Raw genomic sequence first — 22538 nt, 5'->3', positions numbered from 1 at the left:
TAATTGCATAAATTTATATTATTAATATAAAATTATAATTATGATCGAAGAACTCTCAACTACACTCAAGAGATTGCTCCAAAATAAAAATAAAAAAATGCATTGAACTTAAGTTGATTTGTCTCCCGAACACATTATTATTATATTAGCATTCACATTTGAAACCCCGATATTCGTGTTTTGTTGAGGATTGGGCTGGAAGTCCAGAAAAACAAAAAGGAAAGCCAACCAGCCTGGAGTGGGCCCATTTAGGAGGGTGGGCTTTGGAATTGAGTTGGGCCAACAAGAAGGAAGAAGTTCACGTGAAGCAGAAGCACGCATCGCGAGGTGGCGTGTGAGAAAGAAAAGAGAAAGCAGAGGAAGGCAAAGGCAAGATGGAGCGAGACCAAGACGAAGAAGAGCAGAGAAAGTGAGGATGAACAACATAATCCGTACAAAGCAGTTTCCTTAAATCAGAGTCGTAAATTAAATCCCATTATACATTACATCGCATTCAACTCCAAACTCACTCCTATGGGCGAACACACGCTAGGTCAAGGACAATCCCTAATCCAACCCCAACCCCAACCCCAACCCCTCCCCGCCGCCACGCCGCCGGACTCCGACCTCGCCAATGTCCCACCGCAGACACACTCCCCCGCCACCAAAATCCCCCTCCGCCCCCGCAAGATCCGCAAGCTCTCTCCGGACCCTTCCACCTCCGAATCCCAAACCGAGCCCCCCAAACCCGCCAAGTCCGGCGGCCGGAGCACGAAGCCCCCTCCTCCGCCGCGCGCCCTGGCGGTGGTTCCACGCATAGTGGCGCGGTCACTGTCGTGCGAGGGGGAGGTTGAGATCGCACTCCGATTCCTCCGCAACGCGGACCCAGTCCTCTCCCCTTTAATCGACATTCACCAACCCCCAACCTTCGACAATTTCCACACTCCCTTCCTCGCCCTCACGCGCAGCATTCTCTACCAGCAGCTCGCGTACAAGGCCGGCACCTCCATCTACACGCGCTTCATCGCCCTCTGCGGCGGCGAAAACGGCGTCGTTCCCGACACCGTGCTCGCCCTCACGCCGCAGCAGCTTCGGCAGATTGGGGTTTCGGGGCGCAAGGCGAGTTACCTCCACGACCTGGCGAGGAAGTACCAGAACGGGATACTCTCCGATTCGGCCATTGTGAACATGGACGACAAGTCGCTCTTCACCATGCTCACTATGGTGAATGGGATTGGGTCCTGGTCCGTTCACATGTTCATGATTTTCTCTCTCCATAGACCCGATGTGCTACCCATCAACGACCTCGGTGTGAGGAAAGGGGTTCAGCTTCTTTACAACCTTGAGGACTTGCCACGCCCCTCGCAGATGGACCAGTTGTGTGAGAAGTGGAGGCCCTATCGCTCCGTTGCTTCCTGGTATATGTGGAGATTTGTTGAAGCCAAGGGAACTCCTTCCAGTGCGGTCGCGGTGGCCACTGGTGCCAGCTTGCATCACCAGCAACAGCAACAGCAGCAACAACAGCCGCACCCTCCTCAGCCACAGCTTCTGGATCCCATAAATAGCATGTTTAATCTCGGGTAAGACATTGCTGGTTCTACTACAGTTCATATACCTAATTTATTGGTTTGATCCCATTGTAGGTATCTGTGCTTAGATTAAATGCATTTGACCTGCCGTTCTTTAATTCCTTTTTTGCTTCACTTCATAATGAAATGGATTGTTTTTGCAAAAATGTGTTAGCAAAGGCATATTTCCTTAGTATTGCTCGTGCTGCTGCTAATGAATAGCTATCTATGTTGGTTATCAAATGTTATACAATTGTGAGAGGTCTCAGGTACTTGTCTTCCTTTTAGAAAATGTGGGAACGTGACTTGGAGAAATGACCTGCTTCTGATGAAACAAGCTAATATAGTTTTGGAAATATTCAGGAATGCGCTTTTTTTAATTGTCTCTAGATGTTTCTCTTTTAATGAAATTATTGGAGCAGACTTCCTTTGTGTTTTCTTAATTACACTTGTTGAGTAGTTATAAAGATATGGACTTTCATCTCATGGAGGCATGTTGTATTCTTTAGATTAGGTAAGTCCTTAGACGTTATGGTTGCATTTCATGATTTCTGTGGTTTGTTTTTGTTCAATTTTCGTTATGTAGACAGGTTGCTAAACGTTATAATTCCTTGAGATGTTTTTTTGGTGCTTCTTTTCTCTTTCAGCAAGTGAAATTGGAAAAACATAAAGGAATACCTTAAGCCCTTTTACCTGTCCTTTGGCAGTTAGGAACCATGATGGTCTGTAACGGTTGACGAAAACTGTGATGTAGCATTGATGCTATATGAATTATTACTGTCTGACTAATAAGGAAGAAAATTCGGGCCTTTTGTGCCTTGCTGATCTTTGATAACAAGATACATTCCATGTTATTAACATACATACTCTTTTTGATTCTATTGTTATCAAGTTTTGTATCGTAGTTGTCAATCTTGGATAACACAGAGTAGAGTGGCCGAACCCAAAAGTAGGTTAGCAGGATGACCACTATTCTAATATTATATTATATATTTATGTATCAAATAACAAGATAATTAATAATATATAAAAGCTAATAAACAGAAAAATAATCTAAAATTCATTCATTAATCATTTGGTTGGACCATGGTTCTGCTGACCACTAAAGAATAAAACTGCACTAGTAAAATAATAAAGAATAACATAAATTGCTGCTGCCAACAAAAAGAAAATAAGGAAGAGATATAGGAAAAGAAGGAAAGGAAAGAAGGGAACAGAAAAAGGAAAGGAAGAAAAAACCTACAAACAAAAAAAGAGAGACTCACCGGAGTTGCAACAAGAGGACCTCTCAAGAAGAAGAGAGGAGGAGTAGAACTTCGGCAAGCATGCACAAGGTCGATGACAAGTTAGGAGTGATGCACGCACAAGGTCGGCGCACAATAAGTGATAAAGAAAAGTGAAAAGACAAAAATACCCTTATTAAGTGAGGGTATTTTACAAAATTTGCTAACTGCCCCAGACCCACTCTGATCCATTCCACTGATTTGCAGCCGCTCCAGCTGCAAAATTGAAACTCCATGCAACAAAGTCACTGTAGCGGCTCTGGGCTGCTCCAACCGCCATTGACAACATAGTTTAGTATGCACAATTTTATATATCTTTAAATCTTGCGATTAAATAATGAAGACAAAGTTAGAAATAGTTTTTCATGCCTTTTGAACTGAGGGAAAATATCTTGGACATCTCTCAATTGGCTGTATTATATTAGGGAGAAAACACTTGCTGGCATTTTCTTTCATTACTTGTATGTAGATTTAAAAAGTGATGAAACCAAGAATCATTCAGTAAAGCATGCTATAACATTTATGATATCAAATATAGAAGATAAGAAATCATAAAGAAAGGCATACTGTAACATGTTAAATAGAACTAGTATCACCAAGCCTTCAAGTGGTGATACTATAAGTAAAATTTGATTACCTAAATATGGAATAGTCACTTTGTGACTTGTGGTGCTGGGATTGAAAGAAGTGCTTTGTGAATCAAGTTATCTTCCCATCAAAGCAAAAATGTTGAGAGGAGTTCCTTATTGCTGTTGTGTTGTGTTTACCTTGAAGGGATGTACAGTTCAATATGGTTATTGCTTGGAAGCTTCCTGGCTGAAATGTACACTACCATTGCATGGGATGAAGAAATACGAGGATCTCAATATATCAATCAAATTTAATTATTTTTATTTTTTGTTAGGCTTCACCTTGAATTTAAGGGTAGACTGGTTCCTATTTTGCATAAATTGATTTAAAAAAAGATAGAGAAGGCAGTGAAAATACTTTGTCGTTGTCACTTGATATGAGTTAATGCATAAGAGATGCCCGAGCCCTCTTGTTCAGCTGTTTCTCCTTTACAATTTGCAAGAGTAAGTGGTTTGAAATGAAATTATTTGTTAATTATCCAAGTTCTAATGTAGAACAGCGTAATTTTCCCCCAAGGTACCTTGGGTGATTATTAAGCGTCAAGAGGAACTTTGCTTTGTTAGGTCTTTGTGGCCCTTTTAGTAATCGATCTAGTTGCAGTGTATCGGTTGCTATTTTCATTAATTAATCTGATGTGAACATTGAACATTTATGGTGGGTATTATTTAGATTTTTCATCGGTTCTCACTGTTTTTTTTGTTTCTGCCTGTTAATAGTTAGTGTTTAGTTTGGTAGTTGGATTGGATTAGTCTTGTGTTTATTCAGTAGCAAGAAACGTTTTCTCTGATGTGATTCGTGGTCTGAAGCAAAGTCTCAACACCTATACTAGGTTATTTTGTTTGTAAAAGACTGTTGACTTTGGAATCTTAGCCACAACATTATGAAGACAAAAAAAATGACGTGAAGTTATTTCTTCCACTGGTTGTTTTGATATCTCTCCTACGTATGCATGTATTTTTTCTTTCTTTTTTATAAATATTTTCTGGAGTAAACTTATCTATGCTATGTTTTGTCCGTTTGTTTTTTATTATGTTTTATAGTATGCTGTAGTCATGTTGTAATGTGCTTCTTTGTGTTTTGTTGGTGCGAACTGTCAAGAATGTCCTTAAAATCTTATTGATGTTTAGTTTATAACTAAAAGTTAAATGCGGTTACTGTGAAGGAGTATGTATATTTCAAGGGTGAGTACGTCTCTTTCACTTGGCTTCCTTCCTTTCTGTTCTTCATCTTCTTGGAAATTTATAATTGATTATGTATTCTAATGTAATAATGTAATTGTCACACGTATCTCATCTTTCTTCTGTTATATATGCTACAGGGCCGCCTGTGCTTGGGGACAATGATCGCTATCCAAATTTGTATCAGGCTTCGTTAGCTGTCGCTCATACGCGAAGTTGCAAAGCCACGCTGTGAAATGTATTTAATGATAGATCTTAGTACTGAAACTTGGACATTGGGAGCATTGAAGAATTAGTGTATGATTTGCCTTGTGTTCAATAAAACCAGTGCAAGATTAATAAAGGCCACTACTTAATTTTGTTTTATTTATCAGTAATTGTAGTTGTTGGAGGCCTATGTCATTTAGTAGGACAAGACTGATTAGAGGGCAGTGTTTCACTGCCTTTGCTGCATGGTAATTAATGTGGTTTGGACTTGTGGATCATGTAATTAATGCTTAATATTGCGTCCTGCCAGTGGATTTGCCCTTTGCGTTACATAAAATTCGTCGAATGTAAAAGAAAAAAATGCGGGTAATTCCTATCCTTAATAGATGTGTCATATAGCAATAGGTTCTGAATTTAGTAGATTTGAGTCATGCAGTTTGTATCCTATGAATAGTTAAAAGTAATAGTATTTAAGCATTACGCCGATATCATCTCATAATTATTTTATTTGATAATAGTTAGTATTAATATGGAGTATATGGATATAAGAAGTTAAATTCCAATATAGTATAAATGGAGGAAGTTTTCGTGACAAGATAATTAATAATTTATGAAGATTAACAGGTTAAAGATGTACATACACAAGCAGACGACTGGGGAGACAATCCGCCTATAATTAAAAGAAATTTGTCGACGGGACGGCGATGTAATCCGGAAATCACAGACTGGAACAAGTACAAAGCGACGATTTATGCTATTAATGCTAAGGGACAGTGGGATATCCAAATCGGATATCCTTATATTCCTTCTTCATGTTTTCGTAATCTTCACGTTGGGATCATGCAGCCGAATTCTAGAATAATTTAACTATAAATATGCATGCGATCAGGCTACTAGTTTTACGAGCATCAAACTAGAATGCATTTCCTATACGAGTACGAGAATTATGACCCCTCTTTCCCCGACCAACCCGTGGTTGACCTCTACCTCCCAGTTTGGGCTAGGCTACCAGCCTTCCGGTCCAAACCAGCCTTCATTTGGGCTGAAGAACCAGAACCAGAACCAGACCCTGACACCTCCACAAGCCTCACCTACCAACAACTTAATGCAACCGTTGATCTCATCTCCTCTGAGTTGCTGGGCCCATTAGAAAGAGGTGACACAGTCCTGCTTCTGTGCTCTCCAGGACTAGACCTCGTTGAGGTCATCTTCGCCTGTCAAAGAGCTGGTCTTCTGAGCGTCCCCCTCAACCCTCCTCACCCTTCTTTCGCTAACGAAAACTATCACCACCTCATAAGAGCCATTTCACAAACCAAGCCCAAAGCTGCCGTAGCCCACTCTCACTACATATCAAGCATTCAACACTACCTCTCTTCTCCTCCCAACAACAACAAACTCTCTCACATGTTACAATCCATCCGCTGGATTTCCATCGACCAACTCAAACATGGTAAAGACAACGCTCCTTCCCTCACATACAGTGGTTGCAAAGCAGACGACGTTTATTTGGTTCAGTACACGTCTGGTGCCACTGGCGTCCCCAAACCCGTCCTTGTCACTGCCGGTTCTGCTGCTCACAACGTTAGAACAGCCAGAAAAGCTTACGATCTTCATCCAAACTCCACCATCGTTTCATGGCTCCCACAGTATCACGACTGTGGCCTCATGTTTCTGTTGCTCACCATCGTATCAGGTGCCACCTGTGTTCTCACCTCCCCAACCAACTTCATCAAACGCCCCAGCCTCTGGCTTGAACTCATCTCCCAATTCAAAGCCACATGCACTCCCGTTCCCTCTTTCACTTTGCCTCTTGTCCTCAACCGTGGCCAAGGAACTTCACCCATCAACCTCTCTACTTTGAACAACCTCATAATCATCAACGAACCCATCTACAGAGACTCCGTCGAACAATTCCTTCACGCTTTTTCTCCGCATGGCTTAAGCCCTTCCTCCATCTCTCCCTCTTACGGCTTAGCAGAGAATTGCACCTTCGTGTCCACTGCATGGAGGAGTGACAACACCGCTAACGCATATTCCACCTTCCTAGATTTTCCAACTCACAACAAACTGCTACCCGTTGCAAGGCTCAGACACGTGGAACAGGAAGACGTGGAAATCATGGTTGTCGACGAACAAACATTGGAGCCAGCCGAGGATGGCGTCGAAGGAGAAATCTGGGTTGCTTCACCAAGCAACGCCTCTGGCTACCTTGGCCACCCCAGTTTAACAAGAGAGGTGTTTCATGGAAGACTAAGAAACACGGTGAGCAGGTGCTTTCTTCGGACTGGGGACAGAGGCATCGTAAAAGGAGAAAGAAGATATCTCTTCGTCACTGGTCGCTGTCAAGACGTCATAAAACTCCAAAACGGTGATAAGGTTCACCCGCATTACGTAGAGACTGCGGCTTATAACAGTTGCACCAAGTTACTCAGAGGAGGTTGCGTTGCGGCGTTCAATGTTTCCTCAACGGTGGCTCTTGTGGCGGAGATGCAGAGGGTGGGAAAAGATGTGGACAAGGGTTCGTTGAGGAGGGTTTGTGAGGGAATTAGAGAAGGTGTGTGGAAGAAAGAGAGGGTGGAGGTTGGATGGGTGGTTTTGGCTAGGAGTGAGAGCGTTCCCAAAACCACTTCTGGGAAGTTGCAAAGATGGCACGCCAAGGAGAAGCTTCTTGCAGGCCAAATGATGATTCTCATGGAGATGCGGTTTGGAAAAGATGTTACTGTTTTTAAGAGAGCACAAACGGTAAGAGATGTTACTAGTTCGTTATGTGCACAAACTCGTACCTCGTTAATCTCACATCTATGAGATTAACGTACGACTGGTGTGTAACGCGTCTGAAAAGTGTTGATTCTGTGAATTGAATCTGCATATTTTCACTGTGTATAAATAATAATATACTCCTATCAATAAATATACACACTTTTTCTTTCCATTTATTTTTTTCACTTTATGTAGAAAATTAATTATGGTGACTTACTCACAAAATATGTATGGTCCAAAGACAAATAGGATAATGCATGCGCGTTCCCTGAACCTGAAGTTGTCATAGTCTTCGTCGATGTTAAGACTTACTACTTCACAAAATATTGTTTTTATATGATATATCATGGTAGAAATTATTGACTGTTTGTTATGCCCTTGCGCACGCTATATGTCATTGTCATGCCCATGTTAAATTGAATAGTTTAATATATCATCATTTTGTGAACGAATAAGAGATGCAACTGCGATTATTTAATATAAGTACGTAGCAGGACTCCTGTGTGATTAATGAAACTGGGCACAAGAAAGTATATATATCATTTATATGTAGGCACGTATATACGCATGGGAACAAGAATTAGGCACATTTGTTACAACAATTGCCCCAGTAGGGTGAGTGAGATGGTCTGAATTGTTAGGGGGCACCTTTAAGGTGTCGCAACCAATGACAATATATATAAGTATGTATCACCCTGGAACTCCAATAATATATATGTAATTGGTGTATGTGATGTGAATCAATGTTGCTATTGCGTTTCGTCAAGGTCATCTAATAGGTCTTCGTCAAGTGGCTGAGTGGGAGCACTTGATGGTGGCGTTTGTGTATCGTCTTCATTGTTTTCATCATCTGGTTCTCCCATAGGTGCATATGTTGGTGCATATGTTGGTGCCCATTCGTCTTGTTCCTCTGCCTCTTGGGGTGCCTCCACGGGTGCATTTGATTCAGGTGTTTCTGATGTGGGTGCCAATTCGGGTGATTCTGTTGGTGCTTCTATGGGTGCTTCCACTGGGGCATAGCTTGTTGGTGCTTCCATAGGTGACTCCTCCTCCTCCTCAGCTGAACTTAGCGGTGCCCCTGCTGGTGAGAATGAACCTTCTGGGGCTCCCACAGGCGAAGCATCACTGTCATCAAATTCATCTGAATCTGATGGTAAATCTTCTGGTGATCCAACCGGTGAGTCTACTACTGACCCTGAGGGCGAAATCCCTGCATCGCTGCTAATGCTGATTCTCACAACAATAAATTAACCAATCGACCCAAAGAATGAAAAATTCATGTATTAATCTTAGGACAAAATTTAGTTTTAGTTTTTTTTAAGGCAAAAATATATAATTTTTTTTTATTAGTGTTAATTTAGTCTCACTTTAATTGAATCAATTTAGTTCCATATTTTTAAAATGTATTTTAATGTATAATTTTTCGTTTTCTCCATTTAAATATTTAACAGATTTGATACGTATCATGTCACGTGTTATGTTATCATGTCACGTGTCATGATAGCATGACACGTGACATAACACGTGTCACATTCGTTAAGTATTAAACAAAAAAATGAAAAATCAAACATTGAGATATATTTTAAAAAATGAAAAATTAAACATTGAAATATATTTTAAAGATGTGAAACTAAATTGATTCAATTAATTAAAGTGAAACTAAATTGAATCTAATAAATAATATAAGAGATAAAAAAAATGTTTTTTTAAATAAGGAGTGTAGAGTGTAGATTATGTATTATTTAAAAAGTAAAATTTGAAGATATGTATAGTTAAGAAAGTGTTGTAAGTAAGTTAGTTGCTTAATGTTACTTACTTGTCGGCGGAGTCTAAAAGGTCAGCCAAGGAAGAAGCTTCTCCTTGGTCGGAATCATCAGCATCAGAAGAGTCGTCGTCGTCTCCTCCACCAAAGCCTCCAAAATAGTTATTTACAGCTGCTTGGGCCGCAGCAGCACCCATAGCCTTCTGGGCCTCGCCAATGGAATCTGCAGTGAAGCCTCCCTGGCCCAACAGATCCTTCCACGAATCATCCTGGCCCAACACTGAAGGCAATGCCAGACCCAACACCACTGAAAATACCAAAACAAATGATGATATCTTCGCCATAGGATTGCGGAAACGCCTTCACAAATCACAACTTGTATGGGTGGCAACGAAATGCAACTTTCTTTCGTTACAACTCCCTCTTTTATATACACTGCATCCCCCTCTTTTCCCGTTCCCTTCATTTCCTCCTTAATCCATAGCCACCCCTTCTTCTCCTCTATTTTATTTTTAGTATAACTATACGTCTATGGTCTATTCTTCTCCACTCTCCATAACTAATTTTATCATTTCTTCTTATTTCATTATCATTGGTTTTCCACTTAAAACTTGTAGCTAAAAATAACATTAAACACGTTTAATTAAACATTAACAATTCCATTCCATGCATATTTCTTACAAATTACAATTGAGCGAATATACGAGCTTGGAAAAGAAATAGACAAAAGACAACACAGTGAGCACAGCAACATATGTTGCACATGCCTTGGTCGCCTCATCGGAGACTTAGATTCCTCATTCGCCTGCTAAAGAAAATAGGCTTAATCAGATCAAGAATGTTACAAATACAACCTTTTAAGATGTGTGTAAATAAGTCGACAAAACTGCATGTGCCAGAATAGGGTGATTATCGAAAGTAATAGATCATGTGCATGTGCATGTGCGTGTGCATGTGATGTATAGACATAGAAAGTAGAAAGAAATAAGCATTGAAAACATTTACCTTTGCTCATTGTCAATCTGTCTTCCGTTGATGGGAGAACCTCTGTACCTGGGTAGTGGGATTTGATCACGCTCTATTCGAATGACATCTTCCTTGAGGATCTCATAGTGCATCTTCACCTCTTCGACGGATTTTCCACCGACGGCGTTTGCTACATGTTGCCACCGATTGGGGTCTTCAGGGCCATGAACTGCAAGAGCATCCTCAAAACGTCTATTCTCTTCTCGTGTCCAACCCATGTGCACACACAGGAAGAGAAATTGATGATGTTAGCTATATATTGTGCCTCTAGCTAGCTCCTTAAATAAGGGAAAGTGAAGTGGGGTTGTGCAAGTTGGCCAATACTTTATACGGATTCAACAAGATATGATTCTCTTCCCGTATGCGTACTGTGTACTGTGTACCCTATCGTATCATATCATATGAGTCCATGTTATGACCTTTTCATGCATTCAGCTACTGCAATTTCTTCATATTTTTACAGCCTGGTCGTCATGGCGGTGGAGATTAGATACCAATTCCCACTGCTATAGATTATAGATATATATTCCCCAACAATATATGCAATGGAAGGCTAAGATATTCTGCTTCTTTCTAGTAAGATATAGCTTCTTTTTTTGGTGGGAGAAATGATTCTAGTAAGATAGCTGGAATATTAATCCTGTCACTTATTTTGCAACTTGTAAGTAATATACTTTCTCCATGACCATTATAAATAAATATATTTTACAAATGAAATCCAGAATAATGTCCTGTGCGCGTTCTGCTCCTGTATGAATTGCATTGTTTCAAAGCGTGATATCAAATATTAAATACATATATTCAAATTTTTTTTGTATTGATCCATTAATTTCAGATGTGATTTCTTTAAATTATAATATAATTTTAATAAATTTTATAGTTTTCACATTTAATCTCTTTATTATGATAATTTTTTTAAAGAAATTATATATATATATATATATATATATGTATATTTTGACAAAATCTTACTTAAGAAAAACTTAAATCACTTTTATATTTTTTTTCTAAGTAACTTTTTTTTCTTCATTTTATATATTATATAATTTTGACTTCAAATTTATCTTTAAATCTGTATGTATATACTTATGCGTACATGTATGTGTGTATAGTGTATATATATATAACTAATTTCAAGATACAAGTTAATTGTAATGCTATTCTATTAATATTGTTTTAAAATATTTTGCTTTACATATTACGTTTAAAAAATGTACTATTATGCATTTCATTTTTTTTAATATTATTATAGTGTGGATCCTATAACTAAATTATAAGATAATTTTTGTTGATATTTTATCAAAATAAAGAAATATAAATATTGTCATCATCACCCGTATGAGATATATATTATTTTAAACATTTAATACTGTGTACAATTTTTTACATGTAAAGCTAATTATTTTAGTTTTGATAAAAAATTTGTTGACCTGCTATTGTAAATTAATAATATTTTTTAAGGTCAACTTAATAATATTATATACTAATATTTTTAATGACAGTTAATTTAATAAATTTAGTCTATTAATTAATTACAAATCATTGCAATCATTGATATTATAACTATCGATTAAAAATAATTTTAAATTATCAGTTACTCATTATTAATTGTAACATTATATAACATAATTGGCATTAACTACTATACATGACACATGACACAATTGATGGAAGGTTAATTAATTTTGAAATTTTAAAATAATAAAAAGTATATATCTTAACCCTCAAACGGAAAAGAAATATACAAAATATAAGTGACATAAGGAGAAAAAAAAAGATAAAATAAGAAATTAAAAAAAAAGAGAAAAAATAATGACTAATATATTATATTGATATAGACATTAAAAAAAATATTATTAAAAGTGTTGTATATAAGATATATGAAAGATGAGAAGAGAAAATTATTTACAAATATGAATGATACAAAAGGAGAAGAAAAAAGAAAAGAAAAATATAAGTTAATAAAATAATAACTATGTATTATAAGTATAACAACTCAAAAATAAAACATAATCATTGTTGGAGGTGAATGAAAATTGGAGAGACACGTTCTGTTCTCTTTAATGAATTTCTTTTCCTTCATGAGCCACTCCTTCATAAACTTAACATAAATAGGCATTTGCTCTTAAACCCCTGAAAATGGTATATTTATTCGAAGATACTAGAAGATATCTAAGAATCAAACATATTGTATTTCCCTATTATTTTTTTTATAGGTACAAGAGGGTATGACAATTCTTTCACCAAGGGTTGTTATATGTTTATTTTCTTCTCTCTTGCCACTTAATGTTTCATCTTTTTCACTCCTTCTCCCTCGTCTACTACTTCTTCTTTTTCTTGTATACTCTCTTTTTCAAAAATTTTATTCTTTTCAATTTTTTCTTCTTTCTTTCCCTTATCTTCTCCATTTATTTCCTCCTTTTTGTTTTTCTCTCTATTAACACCATACTCTTTACCACTTCTTGTACAAATGGCACTATAATTCCCATTAGGGTTGGATTGTGTGTAAGCAAAAAGCTTACCAGAAAATCTCTCCTCCAATTGAATAGAGAGTTGTCCCCATCTTGACCTCCAATTCTTTGATTGTGGCATGTGTATTCTTCTAGTTAGTGGTGGAAGTTTGTATGAATTGGTTGAGAGTGTCCTCAAACCTTGTTTGATGGCCATATAGATTAGTATTGGGTGCTGGAAGATGTACACTAGAAGTGTCTGCACCATTTTGATTCCATCCAAAATTTTGATGTTGTTGTCTCCCCCTCTATTGAAATTTTTGCCTTGATAACCTTCATATCTTCCTTGATTTATCATGTAGTTAACCTATTGCTGAGGTTCCTCCACCACTGCTCCACAATGTCCCTATATTGCTTCCACAACTCTCACAACCACTAATGTAGTGTGCAAATGCAGGTACCCAAGATTGCAGTTGTTAGATTTGTTGTGGCAACTTCTCCACTATTTTGTTTAATATCTTGTTTAATTTTGTTCAAGATTGAAATCCTAATATTTCATAGTATTGTGAATCATGATGAACTTAGAGAGATGTGTGTGGAGGTCCTCATTGTTAGCTCCAGAAAATTGATTCCCCATGCCAAATTAAGCAACGTCGGTTTAATCTCAAACCAAGTTGTTGTAGTCATGGATTTGGCTATACTATTGAACTTTTTGGAGCCTTAGAGTATCATTTGCTCACTTAGTCATCGTCCTCCTCTCTAGTTGTGGAGGAGGAGGAAGAGGAGGAGGGGGGAGGAGTATGGGTTGCTCTTTCTATTCTACCATTAACTGGGATGCTAAAGTGCCTTGTCTTGCTAGCTAGTAATCGTTTTCTTCACAAAGTGTTGTTTCCCTTGTAAGTCTTTTCAATTTTTGGATTATAGTACAACTCTATGACTAGAGTTGCATCTCACACAAACAAGATTCAAGCTAGAAAAAGAACAAGTGATATCTAATAAAAGTAAAAAATAAAATTGATTGAATAAAAGAAAAAAATTAATCTAAAACAAAAAATTAAAAACCTAATCTAGCACCATATTATAATTAAACAATTATAGGATGCAGGTCCCTAACAGCAACGTCATTTACTTTATAGATATTTGGCAAGTATACTAATTGTCATAGGTAGGAAATTGGACAGAAGTCCAAGTTATTGAATCCATAGTGACTTGAGTTATAATTGTTTAATTTAATTCTATTACTAAATAGATGGATTAAAGAAAATTTGAAATTGTTTAACATAAGTATAAAAATTTATACCATGGTAAACATAAAAGAAAGCATGTAACAAATAATGAAGAATTTAGATAATAATAAAAACAGTCCGTGATTAATATCACTAACCTTCCCCATGTAAATCTTTCCTAATTTTTATTCAATATTTTAAATTATACAATTAATTCAATAGTTCTCAAATATATTTAAACATTAATTCTTTAGATGAGAAACTCTAGGTTGTTTAGGAAAAATTTCAATTCTTTGGTAATTTTTGTTAAGCAACTTGTGTTAAGGTCATAAACCTAAAAATTAACTCATAAGGTCTATCTTTATTCTTAAGAATAAGTGTTACTAGCTTTTTATCTAGATCGTAATTTTAAAAGGATTTTCCAGCCTTAGTTAAAATTATAAAATCATGTATTGGTCAAAACAATCATTAAGTATCAAGTAAAAGTCATTAACTAAATAAAAACAATGTACTGAATGAGAACAAGAAAGATTATATGAGTACAATAACTACATCAATATCTAATAGTAGATACCTAGCCACTTATGACTAAGAATTACATAATAGAAGAGGAACCTTTGAACGATCCATGATTACAAGAATGACCTCACAAGAGCTTTCTTTAATTATTATGCTCCTAAAAAGTATGATACATAGGCTTACTAGTGACTTTATTTTATAATATTTTCTAATGGACTTTTAGGTTATATATGCTTGCTCTAAGTGTCCATGTAGCTCACTTTGAGAGAGCTTGTATGATCTACTAAGAGTGTTTTTTGTTTTGACTCGCTCAAAACGGTCCTATGGTGGCTTTGAACAAATTTTACTCACTCAAAACATTCATGTAACTCGCTCTAAGCATGTTTGTGTGATCCTCCAAAGATACTCTTTGACTTCACTCATTTAGAGCTCTCTTTGTTGTGGCTCTAAGCAAATTTTACTCATTATGAGCAAGTACCCTACTCACTTTAAGTGAGCTAATATCATCTTCAAGAGTTGCTCTCTAACTTAATTTGTTTTAGGTTGAGGTTTGGTTGCTTTTAGCGAATGTTAATATGAAGTTAGGAACCATGATTCCTCTTTGAAACTTGTAACTTCCAAATTATTTTTTCCTTGTTTTATATCTCAATAAGAAAAATATTAAAAATATTTATATATAGATTATTGAATCTTAAAATAATATTAACTTTTGACTAAGTGCTTTGTGACAAAAACAAGATATAGAACTAGAAGTATAAGATATATTAATAATTTTCTAAATTATTATTTGAGAATTATGCGTGAGTAATAGATTTCACACACAACGTTTTAAATTTAAACTGTTAGGATTAATTAGGACGATGGTAACGAAGAAGTTGAATAAATTTACATGAAACCATTTATGAATTGATTATAGTTAATTAGAAATATAGGACGTAATGCATGATTAATATGGAGGAGTAGAGCATAGAATCTGTTCGATGCCCATTGTCGAATGTCTGGGTGTTGGAGGTGATGAGAATGAGATAAATAAAAAGCACTAAAAATATACTCTCAATGACTCCTGCAGTTTGGGGATACTGCCCCATGCTTATTGCTTGCTTTCTGTCAGGATAAGGGATGATGATGACATATTTGTGCCAAAAATGTGCTTGACTTCACACCATCACGAATCTACATCTTTTACCCAAATCTAGTTTAACAATCTTTATCATTCTATTTTCAACACCCCAAGGACCTTCTCCAAACATATTCGCCCTATTACGCGTTGCCTCGCAAATTTAGAGATGAAGACGAAGGTTTATGGGTATGGCACATCCCTAAAGTTTGAGCATTGACCATCCTCCATTGCAATGCTCATGTCTATAACCGAAAGCCCAAAAGGATGAATAAGAGAAACGGACAACATCAATTCAATTTCGCTCACAACCTTGTTTCATTCATGGGATTTGTGGACCCAACAATATTTGTGTGACGACAAGATAGAATAAATATTTCAACTGAGTTAGGGTCACAACTCGAATATGGTATATGTTTTGGTGCGAGTGGAGATTATCAAATTTATTATTTATTATTTATTTTTGCGGAAAACATTTTTTAAATTAAAAAATAAAGAAAACTTTATTCATCTGATGCTCTCTAGAAAGTTGTAAAATATAATCAAATTCAATTTAATTTATTATGAAATATAAAGGTGTATTCTGTTTTGGCACATGAATTTGGCATCAACAAATCCGCATCCATGCTTGAATTGTTTTGCTAATAGTATTCTCCTTTGATATAGTCATTGAGTCGCTTCAATTCTCCACTTTGCTGCTCCATCACTGCTCGCACCACATCTACAATGGAAATCATACCAACTATTTTCCCATCTATAACTGGAACATGCCTGATATGATTCTCTGCAATAAAAGGGTGACATTGGATCCCTTAAGCTTTCTAACAAAAGATTAAAAGAATGAAGACTTTACCAACAGGAAGGATAGTTACCCTTACCTGTCATAATTCTCATAGCTTGAAGAATGTTGGTGTCAGAGGTCACCGTTATCAGGTTATTCTGTTCACAAGTAACCCCATTATTTGCAGTGAAAACACAAGATTATGCTGTTAAAAATGAAAGAGCATAAAATTACCTCATCAGTCATTATTTGACCAACTTGTGTGTGTAAGGGAGATCTTCCTGGTGCAACTATTTTTTTCAAGCAATCTGTTGTCTCATGCATGCATTCAACAAAGAGGTTCAGTTTACCAATCTGACTCAAAAAATGCTTAAATTTTGGTTTGTTATGGTAGTGAACTCTCTATCTTAACTACAAGATATTAAAAGTCTCTTTGGACACAAACTTAGAAATATTTTAGAGAGTTCTTTTGTTGAAAAAAAAAATTCTTTAATTTTAATAGAGAAGTTCTCAAAAGTATTTTTTAAATTTATATCTAAAAAGATTGTAAAAGGTATATCAAGAAATCACATTTACCTCTTTCTGTGACAATGCCTGCTATATATTGACCCTCTGGTTTTAATACCACCAATGATCCAATGTTGTTATCAGCCATCTGAAACCTTATACAATGGTAGTTAAGAAATTTTCTTATCAAAGTTAAAGTGAATGCTTTTTAACAAATTAAACTATCTTACACTCTTCATTGCATTAATAACAGAATCATCAACTCTGCACCAAAGCCAGGAACCGATATTTTCTTCCCCTTTAGTCATTAGTACCTCAGAGACCGTGACATTCTCCAATCCTTTATGCGGCATGCGTGGAGAGGACGTGACACATCCAAAACTTGATCTTATTTTGTTTAGGTTAAGGATTCCATTCCCTTGTACTTGTTGAAATATTGCACCCCTTGGAGGGTTTTGGCCAAGGCGCAGTAACCGGTAAAATCCTAGCATTTGTTATTCTACTTATCTGTTCAATCAAAATAAAAATCAGTGCTGGATAATGTATAACATACAAATTAAGTATTATTGACACAAACTTTTATGGCTGTATCTTGTCTCTGAATTCTTTTCTTGAAGGAGAATATGAAGAAAGGAACTTCATGGTTGCTTAAACGTGCAATTGCCGACCCTTTTGGATCATGTTCTTGACATTCATTTTCCCAACACTATAACTTAGGGATGATTAATTTAAGTATTGTTCCTTTGCGTACAATAACAAGCTCAATGAAATTAATTTCTAGCACGAGGATGAATGACTAAAACCATGAGCTCGGTAAGCTTCAAAGAGGCGAAGTATATACTTGGAATTTCTTTCGTGAGAGGCGAAAGAAATGACTTTCGTACGCCACAAGATAAGAATGGTTAGCAAACGTTTGATTATAACATAAATCTCAAAGTCTAAGCAAGGGACAAATAAAGAAGCTTCCAATGAAATCGGTGTGAAAAGCGCGGTTAAGTCAAACCAAAATTCTAATACAAGTCCTCCAATGCATCCAAGGTATAAATTCTTAGTTCTGTATATATAGACAAGCAGTGCAATGTTCGGCTTTAGAAAAGAATACCTTTTATATATGTAACATTGTAACTCCAGATATTAACAATATCTATCCACCATCCATGCCACGCAACAAGCAGCAATGTGGTTTTAGGATCCCTTGGATCGCAGGTCCTTCCTCTGAATCCCATTCCCTTTCTCCAAAACAAAAATCAAAATCTGTTTCCACTCATCGACCACCATTTCGTCCTCCTGGAATAGCCTCTAACCCACCACAGCCTCTTCCTCCTCAGGGAACCCCAAAAACTGAACCTCAAAAAGTGTCAAAATCTCTTCCATCACACTCACCAGCTCCTTCGGTCATTATTGACTCCCCATTGTCTTCTCTGCCAGAACCCCCTTCTACACCTTCAGAGCCAAATGTGAAGGAATTGGATAGTACTTCCAATTCCAATTCCAATTCCAATGCCCCTTTGGAAACACAAAGCAAACCCCATCAACCTAAATCCGACAACATAAAGCGTGGACCATCAATTCCAATGCCAAAAAAATCCGAGCTTGATGAAACCCCAGATAAGAAGCAAACAATGATGTTTGCCACGTCGAATCCTAGCGGGAAAGACATGAAAGTGGTGACTCCAGCTTCAACATCAGCAACCATGTCATTATCGAACGAGGGAAACGAAAATCCCACTAAAGATGATAACATTTCATCTCTGAACCCAACACTGAGCGTGGATGACAAAGCAGTAAGCGTGGTAACTCTCGCCGGTGACAACAGAGGAGTGACAATGCACGTGGCGGGTTCTCAGTCAACTAGGCCCAAACCCGAAGGGAAGAGCACTTCAACAGAGAAAGATGAAGCTGGGAAGACATATGTTAACAGCAACATTCAGAGCATTAATAATTCCATCATGTCGCACGGTTCCATCAATGGAAGAGACCCTGGTGTTCGTGTCATTCTCCCCCAACCGCCTCAACCTGAGGTGAAACAACCTTGTTTGGAGATGAAACAACCTTGTTTGGAGAAACCTAAGGCTGAAGCAAGCATTAACAGAGCAGAGAGGGCTTATAGGCCTGTGGTTCGAAGAAGATGCCTCAGAGCGCTTATGCTTGAACCTAGTGACTCTGATCCTGATAACCCAGATAAACCTCGTCGTCATGGTTGCAAGTTTAGATGTGGAGACAATACAAAGGGAAAGGATACATTGTAACAAATAAACAAATAAATGATGGTAATGGCATGATGCTGTAAAAGGATTTTTTTTGTTTTGATATTTCGTGTCAACTGCATCATCATCATACATCCATCATCTGTCCTATTATTTGTAATCTCAAATTTATTTATGGGGTAACTTGAAACTGCCTCTTCATTTCTTGTTTACCAAAACAATTCATAAGCTGTTTTTGTGTTAATTGACTGGAAAAAAAAAACTATCCAAGTGACAATAATTTTTACTTACAAAACGCGGGAATTGTACTATCAAATTGTGTTAACACTCGTTTTCATGGGACGTGCGTCAGGGGATTTTACTTGTTCAACGGTTAAAGGAAAAGTATTGGTAGATTTCTAAAACAAAATCCGTGGGGATGTCACCGCCTTGTTTTCTAAAGTCTGTGTGCTGCCAGAAACTATAGCCTAAAATATTCAATTTTTTATTTATTTCGTTATGGTAGGATCACCCTCATCGTCATTATCCCTTAGCAACCAAAACTGTTTTGGATGTGACATATTGGTAATGGTCATCACTAAAAAACATTGCCTAGAGATAAGAACAAAATAGAGAAACAATCCAGAGCTTCGTCACTACACCACCACTTATATATATATAGTATTGCTTATACACCTTCCTTCATATCAAGAAATTGTTCATCGCTAAAGAAAGAAATTCAGCAACAATGGGTTCTCTTATGGCAGGATGGGACTCTCAGACCTTGGATCCTGAATCAGGTACGGATAATTATTAACCAGTACTAGTGTTGATATGTTATGCACTTCTACTACACCCTTAGTTCTTGTTGAGATAATAAAATTAAGTATAAAACACCCTTGTGATTTCTAACTAGGGAAAAGTTTTTTATTGCAGCCACAATAGAGAGGAATCGATCGCTCACGAAAGAAGAAATTAATGCTTACTGGAGAACAAAGAAGGAGACAGAGTTAGAACACCTCAGAGCAATTTCCAAATTATCTGAGACTATTCAGGTTCGACTTTGAAATTAACATGTCTACAAAATTTCAGCAATGTATTTTTTCCTCCTTCTACCTGACAGAAAATTATATAAAAATGTAGTAATATTTTTATTGTTTATTATGGATAATGATCAGGCCCGCAAATGCGAGGATTCGGAGAATTGTATTAAGTCAAATAGCGTGGCCTTGGCCCGCATAAAGGAGTCCTTAGGCATGGATGTTGATGTTGACCAAAAAAGTTTGGAGCAGCTTATCAAGAAAAATGGCTGGTAAGTTAAGTTACAGATTGTAATTGCACAATTGGTTAATTATTATGAATCCCTTTGATTTAGATTATGTGAATAAAAATGTTTTTAGGTGGACCAAGAGCAGCTGGGCATTTCTGAATGAACCGCCAGTGATAGAAGTTGCTTCTAACAAGTATGCGTCACAGTTTCACGTAGCTAACTTGGGATCATCAAAATTTAACCCTGGACGTGGAATTAGTGCTTGATATGTGTCTTTCTCACGTCGCCTGTATATATCAACCAATGTAGTTGCTGTTGTATTTTTTTTTTTCTTTTTTAGAGAAGGATTGTAACTCATTTTCATCGAGTGGACTCTATAAAAAATAAAATGATAATTTTGGTCATTATTTTTTATACTCAAGTTGGGATCCAATCACGATCCTTGATTAAAAAGTATAAAGTGGTTAGACTTTTATGTTGTCACTGTAATTCTTCATGAGAACTGTATTTCTGGCTTGTTTGGAAAAGGCTGAAAAAACCTCAACAGATTTATAATGAGAAAATATTGAACTGGTTTGACTTTCAGATAACGGAAGCGTGCAGCAGCGACCTCTTATTTTTTAAAGATTTGCTACGGTCTATAACGATTTCTTAAAATATAAAAATAAATAAATGAAAAATAGGATTGTTAGTAGCAATCTCATTTTAATTTTTTTTTAATTTTTTTTATCATATTATTTTTATTTTTTATTTATTTTTATTGAGTGTCTATGATCTATATCATTTTTATTTTTTATTTTTTATTTTTTTATTTTTTTATTGGATCATTATGGTACATATCATCTTTATTTTTATTTTTTAATTATATTTCTTTTATTTTTTTTATAATTTTTAATTATTTTATTTATACTAATATATAAAAAGGATTCTTTTAATAATCACCTTGCTCTCATTAACATTTGATAAATTATTATACTTTTTATTATTATAAAAATAATATTTTATTAAATTCAAGATCCTTAAATTTAAGAATTAATTGCAATACTGGTAGAATTAATATAGTTTTATTATTTAATCTCAATTTTATATTTTTAATAAAAAATGATATAAACTATAGTGACCTAATAAAAAAATTAAAAAAATAAAGGTAATATGAGTTATAACAATCCAATAAAAAAATATATTGGAGATGATATGGACTATAACAATCCAATTAAAAAAATTAGAGCAACATGTGGTGTTAATAGTAGGCTGTTATATCTAATAGTGACATTGGCGAAATTGTCATTAGTTGTAACAACTTCAATACGATTGAAATGAATCTACTAACATTAAAAAATAAAAACAAAAAAAAATACATGTGTGACTCAGGTCGTCATGACCTATAACGACACCGCGTAAAACAGTCTTAAAAGTGTAAATAGTTTAAAAATGACTTCATTTATATGATTAGTTTCAAAAACTAACCTAGAAGAATATAAAGTCATAGTATTTGCTACTTAAAATTTATTAACTCCTTTATGGTTCTCGTAAATTATTTTGATATACCCAAAAGAATGGTCAAAAAGCTCTTGTAGTTATTTATTCTTTGATTAAATATATTTTATATTATTAATTAACTATATATTAAAATATCTTTAAATCATCCTCTTTTATAATAATTATTAGGGTGTTATCTTATTGATCAATAATTTAAGCTTTTATACTTGTCAATTAGGATAGTAGAAGTAAGGTGATTTAGGTTTGATCTTCATCATAGTTATCTTTGTAATCTTTTCTATGTTTACATATAAAAAAAAACAAAAAAACTAATAAGCTTATTTATGTAAAAGAAAAAATTAATAATCTTGTTTTACTTTTTACAAACAAGATTCAAGAAAACAAAGTATAACAATTTGAATTTGTATTGGGCCAACAAATTAAGGGCCCGTTAAACTATCGTGTCTCAACTCTCAACTTAACAAAAGCCTAAATTGGCATACTTGAATCGAATGGATCTAACCAACCTAAGGATCTTGACATAAGCACAACCCTTTGAAAGTTTGTAATTACAATATTTGTTATAAATTTATCATTCTAAAATTTTATT

At 35.8% G+C, this 22538-nt stretch overlaps 7 protein-coding genes across 10 annotated transcripts; 4 read left to right on the top strand and 3 right to left on the bottom strand.

The window, feature by feature from the left end:
• The first annotated feature begins 309 nt into the window (after window positions 1-309).
• LOC109802384 (DNA-3-methyladenine glycosylase 1) lies at window positions 310-5154 on the top strand. The gene is made up of 2 exons (XM_020363732.3): window positions 310-1559; window positions 4779-5154. The coding sequence occupies exons 1-2, from the start codon at window positions 514-516 to the stop codon at window positions 4801-4803; spliced, it is 1071 nt and encodes a 356-aa protein (XP_020219321.1). The 5' UTR covers window positions 310-513; the 3' UTR covers window positions 4804-5154.
• A 609-nt stretch (window positions 5155-5763) lies between these two features.
• On the top strand, window positions 5764-7650 carry LOC109802740 (uncharacterized). Its single transcript, XM_020364146.2, has one exon. The coding sequence runs from the start codon at window positions 5764-5766 to the stop codon at window positions 7648-7650; it is 1887 nt and encodes a 628-aa protein (XP_020219735.2).
• Window positions 7651-8109: 459 nt separating this feature from the next.
• LOC109803010 (uncharacterized) lies at window positions 8110-9785 on the bottom strand. Of its 2 annotated transcripts, none has more exons than XM_020364457.3 (2): window positions 9422-9785; window positions 8110-8823 (listed from the first exon to the last, which is right to left on the bottom strand). In XM_020364457.3, exons 1-2 carry the CDS (start codon window positions 9709-9711, stop codon window positions 8355-8357), a joined length of 759 nt encoding a protein of 252 aa, XP_020220046.1. In that variant the 5' UTR covers window positions 9712-9785; the 3' UTR covers window positions 8110-8354. The 2 variants fall into 2 exon arrangements, with proteins under 2 accessions (XP_020220046.1, XP_020220044.1); XM_020364455.3 differs by having other exon boundaries at window positions 8110-8832; window positions 9422-9782.
• A 220-nt stretch (window positions 9786-10005) lies between these two features.
• Window positions 10006-10755, bottom strand: LOC109801762 (protein RADIALIS-like 6). Of its 2 annotated transcripts, none has more exons than XM_020362887.3 (2): window positions 10373-10755; window positions 10006-10175 (listed from the first exon to the last, which is right to left on the bottom strand). In XM_020362887.3, exons 1-2 carry the CDS (start codon window positions 10609-10611, stop codon window positions 10145-10147), a joined length of 270 nt encoding a protein of 89 aa, XP_020218476.1. In that variant the 5' UTR covers window positions 10612-10755; the 3' UTR covers window positions 10006-10144. The 2 variants fall into 2 exon arrangements, with proteins under 2 accessions (XP_020218476.1, XP_029127848.1); XM_029272015.2 differs by having other exon boundaries at window positions 10006-10172; window positions 10373-10752.
• Window positions 10756-16234: 5479 nt separating this feature from the next.
• LOC109802375 (Cystathionine beta-synthase (CBS) family protein) lies at window positions 16235-18236 on the bottom strand. Of its 2 annotated transcripts, none has more exons than XM_020363716.3 (6): window positions 18096-18236; window positions 17224-17500; window positions 17063-17141; window positions 16721-16794; window positions 16584-16644; window positions 16235-16489 (listed from the first exon to the last, which is right to left on the bottom strand). In XM_020363716.3, the coding sequence occupies exons 2-6, from the start codon at window positions 17482-17484 to the stop codon at window positions 16347-16349; spliced, it is 618 nt and encodes a 205-aa protein (XP_020219305.1). In that variant the 5' UTR covers window positions 17485-17500; window positions 18096-18236; the 3' UTR covers window positions 16235-16346. The 2 variants fall into 2 exon arrangements, with proteins under 2 accessions (XP_020219305.1, XP_020219306.1); XM_020363717.3 differs by lacking the exon at window positions 18096-18236 and adding an exon at window positions 17571-17708.
• LOC109802374 (oxidoreductases, acting on NADH or NADPH) lies at window positions 18151-19421 on the top strand. Its single transcript, XM_020363715.3, has one exon. The coding sequence runs from the start codon at window positions 18151-18153 to the stop codon at window positions 19240-19242; it is 1092 nt and encodes a 363-aa protein (XP_020219304.1). The 3' UTR covers window positions 19243-19421.
• A 397-nt stretch (window positions 19422-19818) lies between these two features.
• Window positions 19819-20856, top strand: LOC109802903 (uncharacterized). The gene is made up of 4 exons (XM_020364317.3): window positions 19819-19979; window positions 20116-20234; window positions 20358-20491; window positions 20580-20856. The coding sequence occupies exons 1-4, from the start codon at window positions 19928-19930 to the stop codon at window positions 20713-20715; spliced, it is 441 nt and encodes a 146-aa protein (XP_020219906.1). The 5' UTR covers window positions 19819-19927; the 3' UTR covers window positions 20716-20856.
• The last annotated feature ends 1682 nt before the right edge of the window (window positions 20857-22538 follow it).

This window comes from Cajanus cajan, chromosome 4, assembly GCF_000230855.2.
Source record: "Cajanus cajan strain Asha chromosome 4, NIPB_CcT2T_4, whole genome shotgun sequence".
NCBI lineage: Eukaryota > Viridiplantae > Streptophyta > Magnoliopsida > Fabales > Fabaceae > Cajanus > Cajanus cajan.
The sequence above is the reverse complement of the archived record's forward strand: the minus strand, read 5'-3'. Positions and strand labels throughout refer to the sequence as shown.